Here is a 9818-nt window from a genome sequence, read left to right as displayed (position 1 = left end):
AAAACATGTTGCTCCACTTGCTGTCTTATGGAACACAAACAATGCCAAATAGGAGAGCTTCTCACTACTGGCGCTTCAATTGGGTGACAATCCTTAACATATTTGGCGTGCATAAAGTCAGCCCACAGTGACTTTTTACATCGTAAACTCCACTAGAGCTTCATACTGAAAGCCTCTACCATAGAGGTCAGAGATCTATACCCAAGGCCCCCCTCTTCTATAGGGAAGCACAACTCATCCCATGCCTTCCAATGAACCCTCTTGTTATAGGAGTTATAATCCCACAGAAAACTATTGAAAAGATCTCCCAATGCTGCTAATACTGACTTTGGGGGGGAGGGGCAACACTTGCATGAAGTAAATGAAAATCAACGTAAGGACATATCTAATAAGAATTATTTTTCCCCCAGGAGACAACAGCTTAGAGCTCCAGCCACCCATCCTAGCACGAATCTTTCCCAACGCCCCATCATACAATACAACTTTTTTCCTCTCTTTGTATTAGGTCTGGCCCCAGGAAATTGACAAAAGGATTTTTGACAACCCCAAAAGACAAATAACAAAGCAAAAGTAAATAAAACAGGAACATAATAATTTACGTGGTTCGATCAAATTGACCTACGTTCACGGACAGAGGAGAAGCAATATTTTACTATAAAGAAGAGGGTACAAAATGCCTTAGGAAAGTGTTCCTAACCCCAAAACACCTAATACTTAAAACACAAGAGAGTCCAAAATATTTTACTAAATAAAAGGTTTAATGACCCAAAAATTCAAATAACCCACTAAAGCTCTCTTGGTTTGGTGCACTTGTCATAGGCCCATTATATTTATAGGCAACTAAGGGAAATGTTCCCTTATACAAAAAGCGATGTGGGACAGCGCCACTTTAACAAATCTCTATCTTGGTGTGTCCCCAACATCGACAATAGCAAAACTGCTCCACCTTCTCCACATAAGCCCCAATGGGCCTAAATCACCAATGACGAATACCAACCAAATTCAAGCATTGTTTGAACTTGTAAACTGGAAGAGACTTCGTGAATATGTCAGCAGGATTCTCGTTCGTACTAATTTTTTGAACAAGGACTTTTCCCTCAACAATAGTATCTCGAATGAAATAAAATTTTACGTCAATGTGCTTCGTTCTCTCATGATACATCTGGTCTTTAGTCAAATGAATGACATTTTGACTATCACAGTAAATAGTAGTAACACCTTGATGCAGATTAAGTTCACCAAACAAACTCTTCAACCACAAGACTTCTTTGATTGCCTCGGTCATGGCCATATACTCTGCCTCCGTAGTAGATAAAGCTACAACAGGTTGTAGAGTAGCTTTCCAACTAACTGCACAACCGCCAATACAGAATACGTAACCTGAAAGTGATCTTCTTATGTCAAGATCCTTAGCATAGTCAGAGTTTACAAAACGAATCAAAGTGTTATTATTTCTCCCAAACTTCAAACAACAATTTGAAGTCCCTCACAAGTATCTGAGAATCCATTTCACAGCCTACCAATATGCTTTTCTAGGATAAGACATATATCTACTAACCACACTGACTATTTGTGCAATATCTGGACGAGTACAAACCATTGCATACATAATATTGCCGACTGCACAAAAATAAGAAACTCGTGCCATATACTTTTTCTCTTTAATTGACAGTGGTGATTGAGCAGCAGATAGTTGAAAATGACTAGTAAGAGGAGTAGTCATAGGTTTAGCATCTTTCATGCCAAACTTCCCCAAGGCTTTCTCAGGGTAATTTTCTTGAGTCAAGAATAACTTTTCAACTCTTTAGTCTCTTTTGATCTCCATGCCAAGAATTTTAGTTGCTTCCAAATGTTTCATTTCAAATTCACTACTTAGCTGCAACTTCAAAGTATGAATTTCTGACAAATTCTTGGCAGCAATGAGCATGTCATCAACATAAATCAACAAATAAATGAAAGAACCATCATCTAACTTTCGGAAGTAAACACAACTATCATACATGCTCCTTGAATAACCATGATCCAACATAAAAGTGTCAAACCTCTTATACCACTCTTTTGGAGATTGTTTCAATCCATATAAGGATTTCTTTAGCAAACAAACATGGTCTTCCTTTCCTTCAACTTCAAGTTCCTGAGGTTGCTTAATATAAATTTTCTCTTCAAGTTCACCATGTAAGAAAGTTGTCTTAACATCAAGTTGCTCCAACTCCAAATCATACATAGTAACTAAAGCAAGCAAAACACGAATAGAGTTATACTTAATAACAGTTGAAAATATTTCATTAAAATCAACACCTTGTACCTGACTATAGCCCTTTGCAACCAAATGTGCTTTGTACCTTGCATTTTCGACCCCTAAAATACGTTCTTTCTTCTTGAAGATCCATTTGCATACAACAATTTTCTTATCTGAAGGCGGCTTCACAAGAACCCAAATTTCATTTCGATGGAGAGACACAATTTCTTCATTCATTGCAATCAGCCATTTAGTAGAGTCATCACAAGAAACTACCTCTAAATAGGTAGTAGGCTCATCGACTACATCAGTTTCTTCTGCAACAGACAAAGCATATGCAACCAAATTTATATATCTTTGTAGTGGTCAAATATCCCTCCTTGGTCTATCTCTGACAATGGAATATTCTTTCTCTTTTGAATTATTTTCATCAGTAGATTCAGATGCGTCTACTGGCACTTGTTGAATAGAAGGACCAGAACTACCAATGTTAAACTCCACCTGCTTCTGCATACTATCATCTGCTTGACAAGAACTTGAAGATTCCTTCTTGAAAGATAACATAGAGAATTCATCAAAAGTAAAATTTCTACTGATTATAAATTTTGAAAATTTGGGATCAGGACACCATAATCTGTATCCTTTCATCCCACAAGCATACCCAAGAATAATATATTTTTTAACTAGATGTTCTAATTTTTTATCATTTACAGGCATGTATGCTTGACACCCAAAAATTTTAAAATCAAAATAATCAGCGGGAGTACCTGACCAAACTTTTTCAGGAATTTTGAAATTAAAAGTAGCATAAGGAGCACGGTTGACAATATAACAAGCCATAGAGATCGCCTCTGCCCAAAAGTCCTTTGTCAACCCTGCATTAGAGATCATGCACCTCGCTCTCTCCAAAAGTGTTCTGTTCATACATTCGGCCACACCATTTTGTTGAGGCGTCATCCTGACAGTACGATGCTGAGCAATTTCTTCATTCTTGCAAAATTCATCAAATTCTTTTTCACAAAATTCCATGCAATTATCTATTTTTTTTCCCCAAAATGGTGACATTAAAGACATTATATGAAAAATGCCAATAATTGTCAAAAAATCACTAAATTTACCAATTTATTAAAATGAGTAACAAATATAGTCAATTTGGTGATTTTAACAACAATTATATATATATATATTTTTCAAATAAAATCGCTTTATTGAACTTGAGAGCAAGCGAAAGAAAGCATACAAGCATACAACGCTCATCTACCCCACCTCCTACGAAAATTAGGAAACCCTACGCGCTCCAAAGCTAGTTCCCCCTGAACATTACAAGGCAAAGCAGAAAGGCTAGTAAAGACCCTCTCCTGCTCCGAATCCGCTCCCATGTTAGCCAGGCAATCAGCAGGCTTGTTTGCCTCTCGATAGCAATGCGTGATCTCCGTGAAGTATGGCTTATAGGTGATCAACTCGGACATCTCCTGTTGGAGTCGTCACGGGCAGCTTTGACTCCCTTGCAGAATCCGCACCAAGCTGAGCGAATCTGACTCGATATGCAACCCATACAAACCCTGAGCGACACATAACCGCACCCCAAACAGCATTGCCCTGAGCTCCGCATGCAAACTCGTCAAGGAACCAAAGAAACAAGAATAGCCGAAAATGAGCTTCCCGTCCCTATCACGCACCACACCTCCACCTCCACTAATCCCCGGATTCCCTCTAGAGCATCTATTTGAATTCAATTTATACCCTCCTGTAGGAGCCACCCATGCCACCTGAATAATAGAAACCCTCCGCCTCATACCCACCAATGCCGAGTGAAAAGCATCCCATGACCCAAAAGAGCCATCTATCTCCGGGAAACGGCAATGAAATAAAGCACACAATTGTAGAAATACCTGACGCACCACCTCCGTACTCACCGCTCTCCTCCCCTCAAATATCCCTGTGTTTCGCGCTTTCCACAACTCCCAACAGACCAGCATTGGGAGTAACCGATATACGAACTTGAGGTACACATTATGTCCCCGGCGCAACCACCACCACACGACCAGATGACACACCGTGAAAACCCTAGCCAACTCCCCCTGACATTCCTCAAAGCTAGCCCAAACAGCCTTTGTTAATTCCCCCGTGCAGAAGGTGTGCTGGATCCCTTCCTCACTCGGCTTAGAGCAACACCGACACCTAGACGGGCCCTGAACCCCAAATCTCCGTAGCATATCCATAAGGGAAAGGCGCGATCGCAACAGCCGGAGCATGAAGAAGGAAATCTTGAGGGGGCAACCTTGCAGCCAAACTTGTGAAGCAACCCAAGAGCAAGTAGCCGACTTTGTAACAGCGGAGTAAGTCGAGGCTACCGAGAACGGCCCATCAGCCGTTAACGCCCAAACCACCCTATCCGCACCTCTAGAGGCCGGGGGAGATACCTGCACCACTTGCCTCACTAGCTCCGGCGCCAATATCTGATTAAGGAGTCGCCAGTTCCATTGTGCCTGAAAGACAAGATCTGCCATCCTATGCTCATGAAAAATATCTACCCGATGGCACAACGCTCTTGTACCCATCCAATTATCATGCCAGAAATCTATGGAACCCTCACCAAGGACCCAGCGGATATGCTCCTCCGCCAAATCCTGAACTGACCTCAATCTCCGCCAAGTGGCGGACTGTGAAGAGACCTCTTCTGCCAAACAAGGATGCACTCCATTACAATATTTCGCTGACAGAAATTGCGCTCATAGCGACTTTTGCTGCCGAAAATTTCACCAAAGCTTAATGGAGAGTGCATCATACACCTCAGCAATACTACGAAATCCGACCCCTCCTGCCTCCGGAGGCCGGCATAGCTCCTCCCAACTTATCCACTGCCACCTAGGACCAATCTCTGATGAGCCCGACAAAAAGGCTACTATCACCTTCTCGAGGGACACAAACACTGCCTTTGGCGGTGATGTCGCCGCTAACAAGTGGATCGGGATTGAAGACAGCACGCTTCTGAGCAAAACTAGTTTGCCCCCAGACGATAGGACCCGATTTTTCCATGATAAGATTCTAGCCGTTACCGCACTGCAGACATCTGCAAAATAATACACTCATCTCCTCCCAATGTACAAAGGACATCCAAGGTATTTGATAGGAAATGACTTGTGCGAGAAGCCCGTAACCGTCCTGATCATTGCTCGTCGTTGCGGAGGCACCCTGGGGTGCACCAAAAAATAACTCTTTTGACAGTTAACTCGCTGCCCCGACAGAGAACAATACCCATCGACTACCTGCTTGACCAACTACACCGAGGCCTTGATGCTGCTGGTGAAAATGATCACATCGTCAGCATATGCCAAGTGCGTGACCATAGGGCATCCACTCGGAACTTTGAAGGGATGGAAACGCCTATGCACCGTCAAGGCATTCAGAGAACGTGAAAGCACATCCACTCCAATGACAAATAAAGCCGGCGATATCGGATTCCCCTGGCGCAAACCTGGGGCGGACTTGAAAAACCCCTTCAGCGAGCCATTCACAATGACAAAAAATCACACATTTGACACCAGCCTCCATACCATATCAATCCATAGCTCGCTAAACCCAAATCACCGAAGGACTTGTATTTAAAACAGCCACGATACCCTATCGTAGGCCTTCATCATATCCAACTTGAGCACCACATTCCCTCCCCGGTTGGGTTTCCTAATATCGCTTAACAACTCCTAATCTAAGAGAAAGTTATCCGTCATTTGTCGTCCTGGCACGAAACCACTCTGTTGTGGCGAGTTAATCCGAGGAAGGACCCTAGCCAGTCGGACGGATAAGAGTTTAGATATGGCCTTATTGACAAAGTTGCATAAACTTATCGGTCTGAATTGTGTAAAATCCTTTGGGCAGAGAACCTTAGGCAACAAGACAATGGCAGTAGCGGTGACACATCTCGGCAACTCCGCGCCACAAAAGAAGCTCTCTATGGCACGGTGAACATCCTCAACAACCACCTCCCAAGCAGCCGTGAAAAACTTCCCTGTAAAGCCATCCGGACCCGCGGCACTGTCCCCATCCATTGAAAACAAGACCTCCTTCACTTGGTCCATAGAAGGGATCTCCCTCAGCCCGCTGTTATCCTGATCATTAATAACCCTCGGAATGACCTCCAACATGTCACTGGAGGCTCTTCCCACCTCCTCTGTAAACAAACCCTGGAAGAAAGAGACGGCCTCATTACAAATACTTGCCTCATCGTCCACCCAGTCGCCATTTGTCCTCCGAATCCGATGAATAACAGACTTTCGCCGCCTCTCCGTCACAACAGAATGAAAGAAAGCCATATTCCGGTCACCATCCGCCAACCACTTAACCCGAGCTTTCTGCTTCCAAAATTCTTCTTCAACCACCAAAGCATTGCGTAACCGAACTCGTGCCTTGTGTAGTTGTATCAGCAATTTCTCGGAAGGGTTGTCATCATGGGCTAGTTCAGCCTCTACCACCTTTTGCTCCGCCGACTGAATCTCCAAGAATATATCCCTAAAAGAACTCCTAGACCATTGGCGAAGCGCTTGTTTCGTCTTTCGGAGCTTCTCTGATAAAACCTTGAGAGGCGAACCAGGAAGGGAGCCAGACCAACACTGTTTAACGACATCCAGGAAACCAGGTTTTGTTGTCCAAACATTCAAGAAGTGGAACGGCAATGGCTTACCATCCAATCTCGTCACCGCAGATAACAGAAGCGGCGCATGATCCGATGGATCCTTCCCCAAATGCCGTACTGTGAAATCACTTTCCATCCTCATAGCCGCCGAGTTAATCAACAGCCTGTCTAACCGTCTCCAAACCCTAGCCATACCCTGCCTATTATTGCACCAAGTATACCTAGACCCCGAGAAGCCAGCATCTCCAACCCCTGCTAAAGACATGAACTGTGCTAATTCCACCCCATCAGCCTGCCTGAAAGGAACGCCGCCCCGTTTCTCCTCTACAGACAAAATCACGTTAAAATTCCCCACCAGAAACCAGGGCTTAACCTCCTGCTTCTCTCGCAAAAGCTCTCCCCATAGCCCTTCCCTCTCCTGGGCAATGTACTTTGCATGAACGAATGAAAAGTATATCTTCTCAGGCAATAATTGGGAAATCACGCGCAGCGTGATGTGCTGCTCCGATTCTCCTATTGTATAGCAATCAAACGACGAATTGTACAAAATCCAAACACTACCTGATTGATTTGCAACAGCTAAGTCCATTCCCACCTTCACACGGATAGAATCCAGGTTCAGTAGGGATGTCTTAGGTTCACAAATCGCCACCAAAGATACTGAATAAAGTTTAACAAGTTTGCGTAACCTTTTTAAATTAGGGGCGCGAGAGATACCCCGAATATTCCAAAAAGACATCTAATCATCAGATAACGCTAAGCAAGAATTTTGTGAAGCGATTACTCTAGAGTGTAAAATATGACTAGACGGAGCATTGACCTTAGTACCTTTCTTCTGCCGCTCATCTTGCCGCACCAGAGATAATTCGTTAGGCTCCAGGTTCAGTGCACCCAACTGATGGTCACTTACCAGCGAAGATAGTACGTCAGGCACCATGTGAGAGTCACCTCTTGGTGAAAGATTACCCACCCGCTCCTGCAACTCACGAAGCTCTTCCTCTTCTGCCAAGACATCTTTAGAATCCATGTGAGCCTCTGTTGGTCGCCGTTCCGCTGATCCCATGCGCACATCATTACCGTAATCATCTTCCTCCTTGCTCAAATCCTGCCCTCCCACCAACACCACCTCAAATCCTTCAACCGCTACTGCACCATTACCGCCGAACTCCTGCTCATGGTTCAACTCCTTCTCAGCCAACACCACCACCTCCGCAGAAAGTTGCTCAGCAACCTCGACCGCTACCACTGTCTGCGGCTCAGCCAACGCAGCCGTAGCACTAGCAGATTGGGATGTGGACACCATAACACCAACCATAGCTTGAGGCTCCACCAGCGCTGCCGTCCCGCTCGAAGGCTCCAAGCTGGACACCTTCGTCGCTGCGGCCTCCTCAACTGCTGCTGAATTTGCAGCCAGCGCTGTGCCATCTTGCACCACCTCGCGCTGCCTCTGCCTGGGCTTAATACCCCCTTCAGCAGGCTGCCCAGGCCTCTCCCCGTCTCCCCCCACTTTGACAGGCTTCAATGCTGGGTGCAACACATGGCAACCCACCTCCGTGTGCCCCTGCCTGAAGCAGTGGGAACATAAGGGGGAAGGTTTTCCGGCACCAGCTCCTGCCAGAATCTATCATGCTGTCCGGTCCCAATCCATACCCTTGAAGGCCTTTGCTTCATCAAGTCCACCTCCACGCAGACCCTAGCAACGCTAGGTCTGGAAACCGCCAAAGTTGCCGCATCAACTAACAGAGGCACGCCCACCATCTCAGCAATTTGGAACAACGTTTCCTTATGGAACAAATGCAAGGGCAGCTTGGGCACCTGGAACCACACCGGGACAACAGATGGCTCACGATCTACATGAAACGATGGAGTCCATTTAAAGACCCTCATCGGATGTCCATGAACGTACCAAATCCCCCTTGCCCACACTCTGTGAAAATCAGCATCCGAATGGAACTGCAGCAGCACATGGCATGCGTCCAACAAGCCCACAGTTGCTGGGTCACGCAAGTCTAACTTGCGCAAAAAACCACGTACATCCTCTAGCTTCGGTCTACCCCTTGAGAACTTGCCCACCAATGCATGTCGATATGGGGCCGCAAGCTTTTCCATGGCTATTTGCGAGAATATCAACGCAGGCTCCCCTTTGTGGGTGGAGGGAGTCGCCTGAACGGACAGCGAAGGCGTGGCTGCATTGCTTGAAAATAAAGCAGCAAAGGACTTGCGGAGAAAAGATGGAGATGAAGGAGCCTGGCCCCCAGCGTGAGGCTGGAGGGCCTCCATGGCCGTGGACATGCAACCTAGCCGCCGCCACCAACCCTAGTTGAGAGAGAAAGAAACTCGTTGGGGACTATTATGATATTTCAGTAAAATTGTTAGAAACCTCAAGGGAAGTTTCTGAAATCATCCTTTCCAATTATCTATTCTAAGCCGCTTGATCTGTTTATCTGTTTGATTTTCAATCAAAACTTTTCATTGCTTGAAAGTGAGGTAAACACCGTTCTTATGTTTAAGAAAATAAACCAAACTTTCCTTGAATAATCATCAATGAAAGTCAACATATATCTGGCACCACCCGTAGACGAAACACGAGATGGATCCCATAAATCTGAATGAATATAATCAAAAGTATCTTTCGTCTTATGGATTGTTGAAGAACTGAAACTAACTCTTTTTTGCTTCCCAAAGATGGTGTTCACATAATTCCAGTGACCTAGTACTCTGACTGCAAAGAAGTCCCCTTTTGTTTAGTATGCCCAAGTTTTTCTCGCTCATATGTCCCAAAAGCATATGCCACAATTTGGTGTTATCAGAATCAGACAAAGATGATGATAATGAAACTGCAATCGAGCTTGTGACAGTAGATCCCTGCAAAATATATAAACTACCAACCCTGCAAGTTTTCATTATAACGAGAGCACCTTTAGAAACCTTCATAATGCCATTTTT

General features: G+C 44.7%; 1 protein-coding gene across 1 annotated transcript; it reads right to left on the bottom strand.

The window, feature by feature from the left end:
- Positions 1-5520: 5520 nt before the first annotated feature.
- Positions 5521-9152, bottom strand: LOC113691883 (uncharacterized). The gene is made up of 4 exons (XM_027210213.2): positions 8523-9152; positions 7701-8433; positions 6124-7532; positions 5521-5739 (listed from the first exon to the last, which is right to left on the bottom strand). Exons 1-4 carry the CDS (start codon positions 9150-9152, stop codon positions 5521-5523), a joined length of 2991 nt encoding a protein of 996 aa, XP_027066014.2.
- Positions 9153-9818: the final 666 nt, after the last annotated feature.

This window comes from Coffea arabica, chromosome 1e (genome assembly GCF_036785885.1).
Source record: "Coffea arabica cultivar ET-39 chromosome 1e, Coffea Arabica ET-39 HiFi, whole genome shotgun sequence".
Classification (NCBI taxonomy): Eukaryota; Viridiplantae; Streptophyta; class Magnoliopsida; order Gentianales; family Rubiaceae; genus Coffea; species Coffea arabica.
Note: the sequence above shows the minus strand (reverse complement) of the source record. Positions and strands in the feature narration are given on the sequence as shown.

What these genes read in the sequence shown, in the direction of transcription:
- LOC113691883 (XM_027210213.2), bottom strand. Translation starts at nt 9,152, where the DNA reads ATGGAGGCCCTCCAGCCTCACGCTGGGGGCCAGGCTCCTTCATCTCCA. An exon ending in TGAAGCAAAGGCCTTCAAGG is followed by an intron (nt 8,434 to 8,522) that starts GTATGGATTGGG and finishes TGCTTCAGGCAG; the next exon opens with GGGCACACGGAGGTGGGTTG. An exon ending in AGATGAGCGGCAGAAGAAAG is followed by an intron (nt 7,533 to 7,700) that starts GTACTAAGGTCA and finishes AACTTTATTCAG; the next exon opens with TATCTTTGGTGGCGATTTGT.